The sequence below is a fragment of the Rissa tridactyla genome, chromosome 4 (assembly GCF_028500815.1).
Source record: "Rissa tridactyla isolate bRisTri1 chromosome 4, bRisTri1.patW.cur.20221130, whole genome shotgun sequence".
NCBI classification, from domain to species: Eukaryota; Metazoa; Chordata; class Aves; order Charadriiformes; family Laridae; genus Rissa; species Rissa tridactyla.
The window spans coordinates 61,128,964-61,147,964 of record NC_071469.1 but is presented as its reverse complement, the minus strand read 5'-3'; the positions used below and the strand labels follow the sequence as shown (position 1 = coordinate 61,147,964).

General features: G+C 36.4%; 1 protein-coding gene across 6 annotated transcripts in view; it reads left to right on the top strand.

Annotated features, from left to right (window-relative positions):
• Positions 1-19,001, top strand: part of PPP1R13B (protein phosphatase 1 regulatory subunit 13B) — a 70,941-nt gene that overhangs the window by 24,098 nt on the left and 27,842 nt on the right. For all 6 annotated transcript variants that reach the window (XM_054198026.1, XM_054198024.1, XM_054198023.1 and 3 more), the window contains 3 exons: positions 2,379-2,526; positions 9,340-9,459; positions 10,945-11,012. In XM_054198026.1, the coding sequence (XP_054054001.1) occupies positions 2,379-2,526; positions 9,340-9,459; positions 10,945-11,012 (336 nt within the window). The remainder of the gene's footprint in view (positions 1-2,378; positions 2,527-9,339; positions 9,460-10,944; positions 11,013-19,001) is intronic.

Genomic DNA, 19,001 nt, shown 5'->3' with positions numbered 1-19,001 from the left:
CAGGTTAAACAAGCATCTCTGCAGAGTAATGTAGGTATAGTTGATCCTGCCTGAGGCCAAGAGACTGCATTAGATGACCTCTTATGGTTTCTTCTAAGCCTATCATTTTACGTTCATATATATGATTCTTTCTTCTTAAATATGAGGTCAAATTCCACATCAGATATTTATTCTGTTAAAGATTCCACAGCCACTGAATATTGAGACTATGTCTGAATCTTCTACAGGGGAAAAATAACATTGTGAGCTGTTAACAGTAGAGGGTTACATGCACTTTAATTATTATCTGTGGCTGCATCCTGTGTCTTGCGCTCCAGCCTTCTTTAATGCTGCTGGCAGTGAAACTCAGGGGTGAATTTTAGTGTATTTATAGCCCTGGATGACTGCTGATTGTGTTGAAGTGTAGTTATTTGAAAACTTCAGGATACAGCGTATAAACTTGTCAGGCTGAGGGAGAGTAGAAAACATGGACTAAAATAACCTGGAGGACTGACAGACTGAGAAGCTTGAAGCCTTCTTGGAATTTGTCCTGTGCCTACTTCTAAAGTAGATAGACTGCTCTCGCTCAGTATTTAGCTGTTATTAATGCAAATCTCTGGTTTGGTACATGTATATGTCCCACAGATAAAAGTGTTATGAATGTTTTTAAGAATTGCATATGCAAATTGAAGCACAACTCTGTTTAAGTGGAGAGTGCTCATTTAATGAAGAGCTTTTAAATAATTAGGTTTAATCTTTGTGGTTCAATATGTGATGCCACACTTTATTTACTGGAAAGATCTGGAAGAACTTTCTTTGCAGACAAAATTACTAATTTTGTCATATTCTTTAGGGACATCTATTATTATAGTATCCTTGTCTTTTAAACATCACTTTATCTCTGCTCTATCTTCATGAGTTTACAGAACAGCATTGTTACTACAGATGGGAAATTACGGTGCGGAGAGAGAGAACGGTTAAAAGTATCAGTTTAATTTTAAGCAGGAGCTTAGGGTCAATATCTTTCAGAGGATTTAGTGTAACATAGGAATGCTTGTCTTTGAATACAATCTTCATTGATCCTCAAGCAGTCTCACTCAGGGAAAAAATTAATCACTTTAGCATCATTGTATTAGGACCTTGTTTCTTGGTAGAATGTTTTTTATCTTTTCCTTCTTACAAGCCCCCCAGATGTTAACTATATGCTTCCAGCTTTTGCAGTAAATTACATGAAGGCCTATAGGACAAATCCATTGAAAATACTGTATAAGGCGGAGGCCCTCAATAGGGGGAATGTAGCAAACGAACGTATTATTAATGATCATATAATACATATGCACCAAGGGGGTGAGGTGGGTTAAGTTAATGTGTACAGTTTTTGAGTGTTTGGCTTTGCAGCAAGGTACACCTGCTAACATGAAGAGGGATGGGAGTATCTCTGCATATATGTATTTGTGCGCACATTAATTTAAGGTGGAGCAAGGAATTTGAACAGAAGTTTGCATCGACTCAGTTTAGTACTAACTCTTAGTGTTAGGCTTTTTCCTAGATTTCATCCCACTTTTTCTTCTTTCTGTTTTCCTTGATGTCAAGTCATCTTGAATGTCGTTAAGGTGGGGAGGGGAAGAAAAACTATTTTCTGTTTTGTGGCTACTTTCCAACTGGAATAGCTGGGAGCTGTTACTAGAGGAAAAGTCTTTTGATGTTGTAACTTTGAGTGAAGAGAGCACGCTTACTACTGCTGTGGGAAGGCGGCATGTACAGTCTGATCAACACAGCAAACTTCGGGAGGTGGAGCTAAAGTAGTACAGAAAGAGCTGACTTCTCAGAGGTTTTTAGCTCTAGCAAGCATACTAAGCAAATGCAATCCCTTGAAAAATGTGACTTTTTTCCTCCCCCCCCCCCCCCTTTTTTTTTAACACTGGGGCTTACCATTTAACCAGAAGCTTACAATTCAACCAAATATAACTGCATCTTCAGACAAACTGCAAAAATGACATCCATCATGCAAAGGGTTGCCCACCTGTGAAGCTTCATGTTACTTTGCCAAAGTATGTATTTATTTGCAACATTTAAATGCTATGATTTCAAGCATCTGACATAGCCAAAACCTGTTCCTTCCCTTCTAGCCTTATTTTCAGACAGAACTAAACCATTTCAACTGAAGCTTTTTTTTTTTTTTAAAAAAAAAAGTCAATTCAGTGCACTGTCAAAAAAATCAATGCAAAAGACTAAAGCTTTGGCAAAGTTAGAAGAAACTGAAGACAACTTTGATGGATTGTGGTAACGAACCATAAGTGTACGTTTCCCCTTAGAGGGGAATTATAAATCTGACCCATAATCTCATTCTTGTAATGTGTCCTTTTTAATATTCTGCTGCTTTTTGTTTTTTCTTTCAGATGATATTAACTGTGTTTTTGAGCAACAACGAACAGATTTTGACAGAAGTTCCAATTACACCAGAAACAACCTGTCGCGATGTAGTAGAGTTCTGCAAAGAGCCTGGAGAAGGAAGCTGCCATCTGGCTGAAGTATGGCGTGGGAATGGTAAGTAAAATGTTCAGTGGAAATTGATTTAAATATATGTACCAATTATAAAAAAGGTAAAAGTGACTTTTCAATATTAATGATTTCAGATTGTACTTTTTTTTTGCTAGCAAATTTCAATGCAAAGCATGATAATTGAATGTCGGTAGAGATCAATGCAATTCTTGACTTTTTTCCTCCTCTATTTTATTGCTGAGCATGAAGTATTTGATAAAATGTATGTGTCTAGAAGCCATTTATTTCAAATAGGCATATGCCATATATTGGATGGAGGGTATTTAAATAAAAATATGGAATCTCAGTGATCTTCTCTTATACCTGCATTCTTTCCAGTCCAATTTCCTCACTATTAGGCATGTGAACACAACCTGAAATTTAATGATTGCTGTAGATTTTTTCTTTCTGTATCACGAATAGCAGATTTTTTGCAGACAGAATTTTGCCAGAATTGGACATAGTATCTCCAGTCTCTTCATGAACACTTCAAAGATTTGACAACCTCCCTTGGGGCAGGTAGTAGTGCCCATATCCTATTTGCGTTGCAATTGTTATTTCACAGAATAATGGTGTGGGCATTTCTTTTCAGCAATGTGTCAAAACAGCCTGTTATGGATTCTGTTTCTAGATGGATTCTTGCAACTGCGTGTAGTGCACACCTCTAGGTTATAGTATATCAATGTATGGATGTGAGCAGAATTAGTGGACAGGTGAGAATAACAGTTAGGCAGGTTCCTATCCCTCAGTTACTAACGTCACCCCTGTTTAAGCTGTTTGTGTCATCTGTTTTGTATACAGACTGATGAGGTCATAACTTGATCTTGAATTCTTAAATTTTGCATAGAGAGGGTTTATTTTGGTCAGGGGCATTTTGTCAAACAGACAAAACGGGCATTATTCACATGCCTTTGGAGCTTTTAAGTATTAGCAATCCGGAGTGGTTTCCTGCTGGGGAAACTATTTCTTCTCTTTTCTAAACTCTTCCAAGACTTTGTAAAGGGAAAAGGTGCCTCCAGAAGTCATTTCCTAATGGGATGGGAACTCACAGAGTTTAGGGAAGAGTGAGCAGGAGAGTGGTTAAGCATGTCTGCGGTTCTAGGAATACAAATTCAGTTCATACTTAGAAAACTGTATTTAAGGATAAAACTTATGGGATGGTTAAAACTTTTACAAATCAGAAGTTTAGACTACGGAGAGTCTATGACGCCAAGAGCATTGCATAAATTTCTAAAATGGATCTGCAGACTGTTTAACAGCGCTCAAATATCCCTAATATTTTCCAATCCTTTGTCTGTGAAAGTGTAACATATATAGTATTATTTGTTCTTCTGCTTTCACAATACTTTGTGGGTGTACTTCCTAAAGTACTGCAGAGAATGTTGTCAACTATCTTCAAAGGGTGACTGGAAGCTGTAGCCAGTGATCCACAATGTCTTTCTGGGACACTTAGCCTTGCAGCGCTGGCAAGTGCAAGCGCACATTTTCTATAATAACCTCTAAGAATGAGAAAATATTTTATCTGTGCATGTAATACATTATTTCTCAAAGTATTAGATATCTCAGGCCGAAACTTTCTATAAAGTGGAAAATAAAACTTATCCAGGAAGTTGTGATGGAGAGACTAAGACTAAATCGTGTATCTACCCTGTGAATTACGCGTCTTTGTTCACATGATAGTCAATGGAGATCTGGATATTACCATGAGTAGAACATGGTGATCACTGATTTCAACTAGTTGTTATCTATTTGATTTTGATCATCAGAACTCTTCCAGTTTTCTGAAGTAAACATCTACATACAGACACCTAAGTTCAGGAGCGGAATCCTGCCTACCTGTTGAACGGGACTGTCAAACTTTGCAAAATGTGCTGGTGGCTCCAAGTTTCTTTTAAAACTCACATGAAGGTGCTTTCACGAATCTAGCTTCACTTGTTAAATACCCAAGGTGATAACTATCATTCTATTCCATTGAAAGTGCAGAACAGAAAAGACTAGAGAGAATGAAAGAAAAAATGAAATGCTCACATATGTTTCTGGATCTCTCAAACAGGCCTGTACTGTCAGCAAAAAAGATGGTTTGCACACTGGTTTTAAGTCTTTCTGACAGGAATTTCAGCACAAGCATTTTGTTTGTTGTTCTTAAATGTAGGATAGTGTTACAAAATCTGTGTGTTGGTGGCCTCAACTTCCTGCCCCAAAGTCTGGGGTACATAAATTTCTCAGTGAAATAACCTGAATTCTTTTTTAACAGGGCATAATATGATATTTTTTCCTTCAGCTGCTCCTGAGAGCTAAATTGAACTCTTTCCCCTGAAGTTTTAAAAATTAATTTTGCCTGGAGCAGAGATATGATGTAGAAAACAAGTCTAAACATTTAAATGCAACAGTTACAACAACAAACAAACTATGGTTCTAAGTGGGAAGTGTGAAGCAATTTGCAACGAAACTGTGGTATGTTGTGCCAGTGCAAGAGTATTTTTTCCTCACTGTCCTTGACACCCCCTCTTATCCTCAAGAGAGGTCTACAAATGTTCTTTCAGAAGACACTTTGGAAAGTAAAATTCAAAACAAAAGTTAATACAGAAAATGATAAGTTGAATAAACTCATTAGGTTTTGTCACACACCATAAGCAGTCTGTTTTCTTGGCAGTCTCTCCATGTTGCACAGGTGACAATTCACAGCTCTCTCCATAAGAGAGAGCTGTCATACCTGTCCTTTTGTGAACGTGCTTAACTCCTCGGTTCTACAGGTATCCACGGCCTCTTTTAGGTAGCCCAGCTGAATAATACATGTCTACTCAAATTCAAAGCAATGGGGCTCGTGGATTTTAGTTCTATTATTAGATACAAAAAGCAGCTGGTGCACCCAAAACCATTTCCTAAATTGTATCGCTCTAACAAAATACTGTCTCTTCTAATAATCTTCCTCCCCGAATGTGTATGTACAAATAAATACTTAGTTTTATTTTTAGAGGGTGACAGAGACCATTTGTCTTCCAGAAAAATGTTATTAAAATCCGTGCAAGTTTGGCTCCCAAAAATTATGTATGATTTCTAGAGTTTAGGGGAGGATTACAATAGCTTAGCTATTGGAAAGCATATTTGTTTATTATGTTAACTTTTCTCTGTTTGCTTTTGTGTGGCAAAGATATGGTTGAGGAGCTTCCCAAGAGTTGTAAAATAGTTTAAGTATTGTTTGTATTAGAGTTAAGAAACTGATTCTTCTCAGAGCAGCATGACATAAGCATTTGGTTTATTCTCATTTAATTTTTGTATTTCATTCTCTGTTCCCCCTCCTTTGCAGTTTCTTGAGATGAGTAATAGTTGAAAAAGTCAACAGAATTCATGCCTGACTTGTACCACCTTGTGCTTGTGTTTGAATCTTCCTCTCTTTGCATGGAGAAAAAACCCCACAGAATATTCTTCCTCATTCCCCAGCTATTGCAAACAGCACTTGGTAAGGAGGTCAAAAGACAGGTGTGACACCAGGAACTTGTAGTATTTTTTCAAGACAGAATGGATTCCAACCATTCAGTCCACCCAGTACTCAATTATTCACTTCATTTACATCTGGAATGCCCTTCGGCAATTGCTATTAATTGATCTTCTTGAATTTAGTGGTAACACGGAGGCAAGTGACTGTGAAAGAAACAGTTGTTTACTACAAGTGTAATTCTGCAAACCTGAGGGGAGAAAGACTCATTCCTGATCTTGCAGTGAACTCCCCCACTATGGAGATAATCCATTACTTTGTATTCTGGTTTCGTGTATAGCAGGCATAAATGTGTTTATTACAAACAGCGGGATACTTGTAATCAGGATAAAAACAGATTCTGAAGTCTGAAGCTTATTTTGTTTTAAATAGTGGAAATATAGTTTCAACAGAAAGATTTTTTGCAATTGTCTTCAAAAGCATTGATGGGGTATCTGTGTTTTGGTCTTTCAGGGTTTTTCAGTCATTTGGAATACTTACAACTAGCTCATCCTCAAAACTTTTGCTTAAAAGGAAAGGAGTTAAGCTCAGTTATTAAAATTCTTTCAGAATTTTCATCCAACCTAAAATCTAAGGCAGTTTTGCAAATAATTATGGATATACGCATATATCATGGTTTTGCACTTAGCTATTCATGGAAACAAATGTTCTTGAGATAAATTTTAATGTGTTGTTAAAGTATTGGAATCCAACCTGTTTATTATTACTCTACACCCATTCTCCTATTTCACCTTTTCTTCGTTCTCTTCTATTTAAACTTTAAAAAGTTAAAGTTTGAAATAGTATTGTGAAATTATTGACAAATATGTCTGAAGCTATAAGAACTGGGAAAAGTTTAACTGCAGGTTTTTTGTTTGTTTTGGTTTTGATTCTTAAAGAACAGGTATTTCCAGAAAATATCCCTTTGTGCTCTCCTAACTTACAGCAAATATAAGATCATGCTTTCTTCCTGCAATTTTTTGGGATTTGAAGGATTTAAACTGAAGGAATGAATGGGGACTTCAGTTCTCACCACGTCTTGTGCAAGTGTTAATGTCCATTTCTTCTTCCACTTTCTTTACCAAATCTGTTTTATGTAGCTAAGTTGCACAGAATGATTAGTCCTTCTTCATTTTTCTTTTCTCTGTTTCAGTGATGATGATGCTGTTGTTATTATTTTAACCTGTTTTCTGTCTAATTTAGGGCAACATATCCTGAATTGGTTTTGTGGAAGAATTGCAAAAGTAGTAGAAATTGTCTTTTCCATTTGTCTCCGAGGTCATGTCTGAAAAATATTAGCCTTGATTCTTCAAGGTACATTGTGTAAATGAAACCTTTTATTTTGAATAGCTCCTAGGATCAGGGCCTTACTTTTAATGGGAGACCAGCCTAACCAGAAGTGGTGCTGCAGCCACTCCTCACCATTCCAGAATTAGCCCAACCCTGTTTAGACATCCAGTTTCTTGGTACTTTGTTATCAAGCTTCAGTTCTTGCTAAGTTTATCTAGCAATTTCTTTATTTGGGAAAAATCCCTAAAGATTCTTATCTTCTGTGTCATAAAGTCTCTGAACTAAACCATTTAAATATTTTACACTCTGTGATCTTTAGAAGACTCATGCTGCAATTTTAGTGGATATGTTTCAAAGCACTTGAAATCTACTTTGGAGTTGAAAAACCTGAAAATCATGTTTATAAAATTCCTTTTCAAGAACTGAGTTGTAATAAGCCACTGACCTTATTCTTGTGTGTATAAACACTATTGACAATGTTTCTTGGAGTCCACGTGAGTGAGGAACAAGAAAAAGAAAAGAAAAACATCTACTTTTTAAAATTCAGGTGTTCTGAATTATTTTTTTTGTGGGTTGTTGGGGTTTTTTTGGTTTTGTTTTTGGGTTCTTTTTAGGAAGATAGGTAACCAGTCAGGTGATGAATATAATTAGCTGGTGGTTTAAATGGCCCTTCCCTGTTGAAAGTAGCCAGATCTGTGTCTAGAACCGTGGCTAATCTGTGTTAATCACTCTGTTTGACACAACAGATTTTGACAAGATGCTTTATTGTATTAAATGCATTGTGAATCAAGTGATGAAAACATATTGTTCTTTAAATATTACAATTAAGTATCCCAAAAGTATCAAGATATGTATACATTTGTGTAGTTCATAATGCATATAAATTTAGGTAAACTTCATTATAAAAAGGCATATTTGTGATCATTGTAAAAAGGTGTGTTTGTGATGTGTCTTTCCCAAGCTTTCCCCAAGATATCTATTATCTTTGAATCATTTTGTCTTCTCATGTCAAATGGGTTAAGTATGAAATTGATAATGAATTGTTAGTGGTGCTCTGTCTGGTTGGAGATGCTGTAGTTTGGGTTTTGAGGGCAGAGAGCATTTTGCTTTTAACAGTGAATGCAAACTCCAGCTTTTGGTTTCCATCCAGGTCCGATTTTCTGTAGTAATCTTGGTTTGGCATGGTGCTCCATGTAGGAAAGCTAATTGAATCTCTTCTAGTATAATTTTATTATGATTAGAAGATACCTTCTAATACTTTGCTTAGTATTAGATCTTAAAAGGGAGATTTTATGACCTTAATGAAAACATTTAAAAATAAATGCAAGTATAATTATGGAAACAGTGAAAACTTTGCTTTTGAATTGTATTTTCATTTTGAAATACTAAATATATGGTGTGCAGCCTCTTAGTAATAATATATTTGGTCGGTTTGGAAGAAATAACTACACTATGAGAATGTTTTATGTTTCTTTGGGGGAAAGCAAAGAGACTGACTGCTGCATAGAACTTAGCCTTTATTTGTTCAAAAATTTGTGAGTAATTCCACATACACTGCAAGTTAATGTCTGGCATAGCGTATTGGAGTGGGAGCACCTGCTCAAGTTCTTAGGAGATGAAATGTCAATATAATAAGGCTTTTAGTCCAAGTGGAAACCTAGAGGTTCAAATTGAATGAATCACTTCGATATTAGAACAAAAAATCCATCTGGTGGTGATGGAGAGCAAAGGTGCAAAGATCAGGATTGGGAGAAAAAGGTTGGGATGCAGAATTCCTAAATTAGAGTTTCTAAACACTGATATTTTTGGTATGGTTTTGCAAACTGGTTATGTTCTGCTGTTAAGCAGTGAGCTATGTCACAATAACAGGGTAGCTTTTAATGCAGTGCAACTATTGTCTGTTGGTGCCTGTTTCTCTGACTTTGCATAAGACAAAATACACTGGATAGATTGAATTGCTGCCAAAAAGGACGTTCTGCTTCTTAATGAGAGTTCTATAAAACTTTGCTTACTTTAAAATAGTTGTGATAAGTTTTTTGGTCTTGTACTTTTAGAACGTCCCATACCCTTTGATCACATGATGTATGACCACCTACAGAAATGGGGTCCCCGCAGGGAAGAGGTGAAATTTTTTCTTCGTCATGAGGAGTCACCAGCCGAAAGTAATGAACAGAGTAAGTACACTTGTCCTGTAGTGTTGTTACCTAAAAGATTTCTGAAGTGAGTTTATCAGTTCTTTCAGTGAACTTCAGTAGATACATGCAATACAACTTCCTTATACCAGAGCCATTTTGAACCTTCCTTAGTGGTACATTTATTCATGTCTCAAATTCCCTTCTCTAGAATAATTTCTGCTAGTCTGTTGAGTAATACTTCTGCAATAAGATTGGTTTCTATTCTGCTTAATAACTGACCCAAAAATGTTGGTGGCTATTAGAGGTTTAATGCATTTTTTTCCTTGTTGAGAGAAAGTCCCTATGTTTTGAGAGGGTGGGATTGTTCTTTTTGACCTCCTGTTTGCTTTCAGTTGCCCCAGAGAAAAGACTCGGTAAACTACTTTGCCTCCTTCAGAAACTAAAATCTATTTTACAGACATCATTAGCAGAAGTCTCGGTGGCTTTACTTTCTCAGTACTTCATGTAGATATATTTAATAGTGGTGATAATTCACACCTTGAAAAATCGCTGATCTGCATGGTTCTACAGGAAAAGTGTTTATATAAACAGTGCCATATTAAGTAGGGCTTTCTTAAAAGACTGGAATAAAAAAAAATAGAAGGATTTCAGTTTTCTGATCTAACTAGTACAGACTGTACTTTATGAGAAGACCTTTGAGGCTGTGCATTATATACTTAATGGCTGTCAGAAGGATAGTAAAGGTATCTTGAAGCGAGGTGCATATTTGCATGCTCAGATTATCCTTACTCATTCAACTAATCTGGCTGCTTCTAACAACGGAATTTCAAGTCTTGGCTGAGTCCTTATTGCTTTGAGCTGGGGTTTATTTTTGTATTTCTAAATGGTTCCTGGTTGCTTTGAATGCCAGAAGTAGCAGGCCAAATAATATATGAGGGATTTTTATATTAGTTAGGTACTTTGTAAAATACTCGGTCATCCTTACGGCAATACAAATTCAAAGTATGTTAAGAAATTTAAGATACACCTGAAGCTACAGTGTTTCATGTACAAGCAAAATGTTGCCTCTAAACGACATGTGCAAGGCTTTTTGATTAATCATTGACCTATGGATCAATCTGTAGATGAAAATTGTTTATAAGGCATTAGAAAAGCTTCCTCTACTGTATTCATTTATATTATATTCAACTGAAGCTACTACTTCTTGTGGACACAGAAATATGAAACTTTAGTAGTCGTGCTGAGTACATTCCCTTTCATGACATCATTGTCTAAACACAAGTCAGAAAAGTAGAGCTGCATGTCTGTGCTTTTAACAGAGGAACTCTGTGAAGTAAGTGCTTTATTTCTGCTGACTCCACTGCTTAAAAAGAATAACCTAATAAGAAAGAAATGGAACTAGCAGAATAAAAAATTCACAGGTAAAAGCTTAATATAAAAATCCTTGAAAAGAAGAGATTCAAGAGTGAAAACCATTTGTGTTGAAAAATGAACTTTGCATTAAGAGTGGCACTTTACTTTTAGGTGGACGTCAAGCCCAAAATCAAAGAAATGGCATAAATATACCCATGGAGAAACGTACAGAGAATGGGGTATGTAATAAATCCTACTGGTTTTGGATCAGTTCCATTGAAATATTTGATGTTTTTAAAATTCTTGCGTTTCAAGATCTGTTACGGTGTGAACTGGTGGAAAATGATCTTGTTCTGTTTGGTTGGTTGGTTGTTTTTGTTATAAAATGAATGGAAGAGTATGGCTTTTTCATGAACTAATCTAAATTTTCTGTATAGATAGAAATTTATTTATGTGACGTGAGAAGCCCCTCACTAGACACATTATTCTTTCTTACTAGTATTGCCTGTCCAGGCATCACTCTAGTTTGATTTATCTCACTGGTATTGATTCATGACATAGCCTCATATGTTAAAACATGAGAATGTGCCTATGTATTGGGATGTTTTCAGATGCTAGTAGAAGAGGTTGCATACACCTCAGAGCCACCTCTTTATACTGTTTTTATGCACTTGGTTCATTTATACACCTGGGTTTTTTACTAAAATATTACTAGGTTTATAATTTAAAATACATATTACATAGCATAGGCAACTGGTTTGGTGTCATTCAGTGAATCCTGGCTTGAAGATTCTCTTTTACAAATGAAACGTAGTAAATCTCTTTCAAAATTACCATGTCTTAAAAACCTTCTACTCCTGAGCTGAAACTCACTTCACTCTCTCTCTCTTCTCATCCTCAGTACTAATGAAGGCTCTACAGAGTACATTCTGCTCTCGTTTGCTCAGGGCCATTCTGCTGCCTTTACTGAGGCACTATAGTTATAGTTGACTATTTTTAAACATTTTTGAATTTCAATAACACACACACACACGCACACACAAATATGCATCAACAAAGATGTTCGGTCAGTGTGCAGCTCTTTGCAGCTTGTTTTGTGTATGGCTTGCGGGCCTTGTGGAAGGAATTTTTCAACCCCCATTCAAAACAGTTAATCATGTATTGCTTTCTGCATTCCTTTTCTGTAGAGAACACTAGCTGATATCCTCTGCTGTACAGATCCGTTTATCCTGCTTCCATTGTCATATTGACAATGTAGTGAGATCATAGCACTATAATGTGCTAGGGGAACATAACTCTTTCATGCCCTCCCCTGATCAATTCCTCCATGGAAGTCGTAGCACATACACTTCAGTTGAGACATAATATCTTTGGAAATTAGGACTGGCATGTGCAGTATGCCTTACAATCTCACTTCTTGGTAGCACTAAAGTTTATGATAACATGGCTTTATATTTAGTTCAATTTGCTGTTAATATTTATGGGTAAAGGTCAAATCTGATAACTTGAATAACCTTTCTGGCATTCAGAATACATTTTTAAAAAACCCCAAAAGTTTGGCCACATAATTAAAATTTATTAGGGAACACCTCACTTTAAAATTACTTTTACCAGGTTTAGGAAATTATTAAAATACAAGAAAGCCTAATACCTGAAAGGGTTACATTTATGTCAATTGTGGTAGGCTTTATGCCAAAAAATGGTACCAATTAGGTTTTTAAAGTGTATAAAACTAAGATTTTTTTTTTTTCAGTTGTGCCAAGTTTTAAATTAGAGGGGGAGGGGGGAAAAAAGAGGTGGCTGCAGGATCAAGGATTTAATCAGCTTACAGTTACGTAATGCATTAGGCTTATTCATTGTTACTGGCATGCTGAATGTTAGACTAGCCCTAAAATCAATACAAACCAATGGAACATTGAAGACAGCTCAAATCTTACCAAATATTCTTCATTGCATTCAGGTATATTATTATTATTATGTGTACTGCTTTAATGATGAAATAATTGATTTTTACTTAATGTCTGGATAGAGTTGAAAGTGTGATGTGCATAGAAAACTCTTAAGAGGAGTGTTTGCTTTAATGTTTGAATCAATAGTCTTGGAAAAAATGGGCAATCTGTCTGGAATTCAATTTGGATAATTCTGTTAATTGGCATTTTGTCATATGCAGTATGATTTTTTTGATCTTTGAAAATATATGTGCTTGATCAGCAATTATTTAAAATAATGGTTAGCTTAAAATCATATTATATAAATGCTTAAATCTCATTAGATTATTTTCCAAATAAAGATTTAATGTTAAAAATCGCATAAGCTATATCTCTTCAAACAGTGAAAAATGCACTGCTGCAAAAAGAATACTTATCTGTAAGTGCTCATCTGAGAGTTTTGAATTCTGCATAACAAAGTCTAAAGGAAAAAAACTATGTGAGATTTTGTAAATTGACAAGTTCTCTTGCTGCTGAGGTGACCTTTTGGGGTTTGCTTTTGTTTACAATTTACCTTCTTGGAAGTGGAATTATGCTGTAATCAGGGCCTGATCTCTTTCAGCCACTACACAAAGGTGTAGATATGTGAGATAAGACTTACATAATTTCCCTTTGCCAGGGAGATTGGAGAGTCTCAAGAGGGATTCTCTTCTTGGAGAATAGCTGCCTCTTCCTTCTCTTCCTTTCATTTGCACGTGTACCTGAGCCAGTTGGGTTTGAATACAAGTTGTAGCAAGGGAGAAATCCTAATTAAATATTGGGGAAAAATGTTTTCTCAATGAGAGTAACAGACATTGGAACAGGCTGTCCGTGGTCTGTGGAACTTCTGTCTATCTGAATAAAAGTCCTGAGCAGTCTGAAATGCTCCGAGCAGGGGTTATTGAACTGGGTGGCTTCCAGAGGCTCCCTTCTACCTAAATTATTCTTTGACTCTGAGATCAGTGGCCATGAAGCAGTGGGCATGCAATGTTGAGTCTTGTTTGCTTCCGGATGCCCTAGCATGATGCAAGCTTCATTCCATAGAAGGCAGCGATCCGTGAACAGTGAGACAGAGCAAATATAGTTGTAACCACTGGGGGTCAGTGGTAGACAGGAGAGGGACTGGGAGCCACCCATCGTGGTGCAGCTACCGTTTATCAACGGGAAAAGTGGATCAGAGATGCACTTAAAGGAAGTCCCAGAAAGAGGACTGGCTTGATGATGACAGTTGTCGAGATGAAAAGGTAATCAGAGAACTGATACATTTCTTGGACACGAGAAAACAGGAAAGCAGATGCAGCTCAGGAGGAAAAAAGGATGGGGTACAGGAACATGATGGGAGCAAAGTGTATTGAACTGAATAGAAGTACATTAGTGTAATGAAAACAGTCTGTGTATGAAGACAATACTCGTTTGCTGTAGTTGCTTGGTTTAAATTATTTTTCTACATAATGTATTTGGGGACAATAAAATGTCAGTTTGCGGTCTCCTGTACCATTCTCTCTTAAACTTATTTTTGCTGTTTCTAATATTAAAATTGCTCCCCGAATTTAGAGAGCCTGGTATCAATAAGGTTTTTTATTGATAAATATTGACTGAAACCTTTGCAAAGAAATACAAAATGGAACCTGATTTTATCTCTCACTATGAAATTTGTGTTAGCTTTAGTGTAAAAGAAGCTCATCACCGTCATCCCAAACTGGAGAATCACACGGTATAAATTTTCTTAGTCTTGAAGCTGTGACCAGGAGAAAAAGTTAAGACTATCTTATGCTGATGAGCTAACAGAACTGAGCTTCACTTATTTCTGTTACAGTGGCTCAAATCAGGCTTTTAGCAAAAAATTTTACAACGGGTAGTCCAACTGCTTTAGCATCAGGAGACTCATACTTTCATGCTGGGGGAATTGCTCAGGCAAATTCCATTAACAGATAGGTTAAAACTTGCACATATATGTACACACAAAGTAGGCTCTAATAGTACTAATTTAACTTAGGAGAGCATATGGTCGCTGGCAGAGAGTAGATAGCCATCTGATGCAGTCAGTCCCTTTATCCCGTTCCATCGTGACAGTAGTAAAGCTACACTGTTTTGAGTTCCTGTGGCATGGCTTGTCAAATTCTAGGCTTAGAGTTTAGATAGATTTACATGTGGTGCTAAAATCCTTGAGTAGAATTGTATGTTGTTCATTAGTTTTAATGATTTGATCCATAAAAGTGCAATCAGATAAAAAGGCATTAAACATCCAATATATATTTTTGTCATATATTTGTTATGATATGACAATTAAAAATTTTAAAATGTGTTTTAAAAAGCATCTGATAAGGAAGTTTCAAAGATGGCTGAAACTTCCTTATCAGGAAGGGGTTACAAGTATACTTGCACAGACTAAATACTTAAAGGTTTCCTTAGCTTGCCAGGCAAAGATATGACAAAATCTAATTGTGAGGAAACAGGCAAACAAGTTAAAAATTCAACAGAAATGGTAACCTCAAGAGATGAGAAATACATTATATGTAAATGCTTGAAGCTTCTCATTTGAAATGTTGAAGGATAAAGAGCTTAGTCTGGAATAGAAGTTGTTCTTCAAACCTGAGCTGCAAATTCAATTTAATATAAGCTTGTAGGTATTAAGTACTTTCTGTTTGTAACATTTAACAATTTACTTGGGAGAGGCTGCCATTCACATAAGACAGGTTTTAATCAAACTTGTTTAAAATGAACAAATAACTAAGTCAGTTTTAGTAATCTAGATTCTTTCAGAGGTCTTACAGCAAAGTCTAAGCAAGTAACTCCATTAAAAGGTGATATTAATAGCAAATAACTCTATTAAAAGGAAATTTAGGCACAAGGAATTCTAACAGTTGTCAGAGATTTATTTTTTTTTTCTGAATAAAGTTTCTTGTAGGCTTCCTGGAACATTTTGGCCATGTAAAAAAACTGGTAATTAAATCAGATCCAAGTTTTCCTAATTTTCTGCTGCAACTTTCTCTGTTGCTTTTGTGAAGGAGACAAAAATGCTTGTACCTGTCACTTTTAGAGTCAAGGGTGTTCCCTCATCTAAGACATACATTCCTAAAATTATTTTTACCTGTCAGAGAGAGGAGCCTTGCTGCACCTACAGCAGCCTTCTGCACTGTCAGATTTCTAGTTCAAGCCCTGGCTCAACTTAATAGAGTTTGGATTCTCCTCAGACTGACGCAGTTCTTTGTTAAGTCTGTCTGAAGCATTTTCCAGGCAGCTGGCAGTATCTTGCCCTTCAAAAAATAGGAAAAAAATCTAATCCAACTGAAGAACTTAAGGTAAAAAAAAAATTTATTTTAGGAAGTAAAAAAAAAAAATTACAGTCTAAAGCTAATTTTAATGCATACAAATAGCTTTTGAATTCTTGCTGGACTAGAAATCCCAGTCTCTTCACTCCTCAGTAAAGGATAGTTATGTAGGGTAACATCTCTGCAGGACTAATAACTTGGTCTCATAGAAAGAACTTCTGTGAAACTGTAGGGAATTCAAATGGTCTTGGTGTCATACCTCACTCTGAGGCCTCTTGTAAACTTTTCAGGCAGAATCACATCATTCTTGGATTTTGAATGTCAGGAACAGTGTTTTGACATGCCCTGTTCAATCTCAAATATATTTCCATCCATAATGGGCAAAGTGACTAGATGCTTACGTTTTAGGAGAATAACTTGATAAGTTTCATCATGCTTATTCTGTGATCATTTTCCTGTTATAATTTTAATTATGATAGCATTAGTATATGACTAACATTAGCTCTTTATGTCTGACTTCATGTGTTTTGAGGAGTCTAAAGATTGCTTGACTAATTGGGAACAGGAAACATTCTTGGAACCTACTTGGAACATTGCGAAATGACCCTTTTCCTCCATGTCGTCTTTGTGTATTTACATAATTTTTAATCTCTGTCACTCTAGAGACCAAATATCTATCTAAATGGCTATGGATATGAGATACTAGCTTACAGTATACAGACTTAAGCATACGGACACTTTTACGTGCTCACTTGTAGTACACAGACTTTGTAGTTTTGCTGCTCTTCTGGGCATCAAAGATAGTTCTGCTCAGCAAGCCACAGGGAATAACCCAATGTGGTTTTCTAGTCTGTAACAGCCAACAGGTGGCTTCCCATTTTGCAGAGGAGGAAAGATCTAAACTGCACCATTTATTCAAGCTACACCTTTAGTTCCCACTTTTTACAGGTCTGAGTTTGCTTTTCCTCAGGCATGCTTTGCAGTTTTACAGCAATATTTAGTTGCAGATGTCCCTGGAAGGGGGAGGATGAGAAGTCCTGTCCATTTGGTTTTTTTTAACCTCTAGCTATGGTACTTATTTTCATATATTTGTATTGTGAACATGGAGCAATACAATTCACTCTTTTTACCTGGATTTCTAACTAAATGAAGCATGTGTAGAACTCCCTCCAGTTGTCACTGCATGTAGAGAGCCTGAGTTGCTTGGCCCTTATATAAAGGTAGAATAGTTTAGAGTGAGTGCTTCAGCTGAGGCATAACATTATACACATTAGCTCATAAAGTAAACGTTACTTAAAGAGTTCATTTGTTATTTTTCATGAAGTATTGCTGTGCTTCACAGTCCTTATGCTGGCACTGTAAACTTCAATGCGTTTTGTCACAGTTGTATCCTTCTGCAGTCACCTTAGTATCATATTTAGTTAAGCCCAATATTTTAATATTAAGTTATTGTAAGGAAGATGAGACTTGTCCTTTCCTTTATTTCTGTAGTTCCTTACAGGAGGCAGATTATGAAATTCACTGTGTCAGTGCAGAGCTCTGAGAGCTGAAATCTTCAGAGTTTAGGCTGTCCCTCTGTCTCTCTGAGCAGATTTCAGTTCTGAGCAGGAGACTCTTCTGGTTCTTGCAAGGCCAACTATTCTTTTTCAGGCCACCTTTAGAGTTCTCTCTTTTAGGTAGCTGTGTCATCTACAGATTCATGTTCCCTCTCATCTTTTCCACAGTCTCTGTGGCTTTTCTTGTGCAGTGCTGCTATGTCCTCCTTTCTCTGACACACCTTTCCATGTTCGCTGCCTGTTTCATTTAGTTTCCTGTCCATCTAGCCTTTGGACACCTAGCGTACCTGTTTCCCACCCGTATATTTTTCCCAGGGAAGGGAACCTTTCCATTTCTCTATTGTCTCTGCAGCTGTCTCCAGATCCAATTGTTCTTAGGTTTGTTCCCCCTGCAGTCTTCCTCAGATCAAAGCGGAGAAAATGAAAGTCCCTCTGGCTAATTTAGGAGCAAGGGAGTTGAACTTGTTTTTCTTCTCTTATTCCTACTGGATGATCTTACTCTACAGCTCATACCTTTTCTTGCTTGCTAAAAATAAGCCTGTTCTTTATGCAGCTGGGATATTCACTGTATTGTGCTTGGCCATACAGTTCTTCAGTGTCCTTATGGAGACCCATTTGGCTGGATCTCTTGTGTAAGTGTACTGAATCATGCTTGAATTACTTTCTTGAAAGAACGACGAGAGGGTGAACTTGCATGTAATTTGTGAGTTTGACAAGGTAAATTACAGTTTTTTATGGCGTTTATCTTTCCCAATATCATAATTTTTAAATCCATAAGAAATTGTTAATGGGGTATAGTATTTTCTTTAATGTTTAGTATTTAAAAATCCTCAGGTCTAGGTTTTGGCTTGCTGCAATCTTCTCTGACTTGCAGCTTCTTGATTTATGCTCTTAGACACATGCTTTAGCTTTATTGCTGCCTCATGTATTCATCTTGTTACATGCAAGATTTAAGAAAAAGCTGAAGTATATAGGGAAAAGCATATAGCAAACACTGGAAAGGTTATTTGCATAAGATTGTGGTATCTGTTCTGACTGTACTGTTTGCCTTTTATCTTAGGCAGTCTCTGTTAATAAAGAAATTCTTTGTTAAATTTCAGGTGGTATGGATTTCTGTCACTTTATACAGTAAAATTAAATACAAAAAGTAATGATTTTCCTGATCTTTTTGGTATTCAGTTTTTGCACTGAGTTGTTAATACTACAAAAATACAGAAGGAACAAAAAATTCATGTGGTTTTAAAACTAAATTGTCTTTATTCTTGTATTTTCAATTTAACCTGATAACTGTGCAAGAACTGTGTATTGCTCAACATTTTCCATTGAATAGGAAAAGTGCAATGAATCAAGCTGATTGTAGCTGACAGCTGGCTTGATCTTGCTGTGATTAGGTCTTTTACTGCTGGCAAAATCCACTAGCCTTTTCCGTTAGC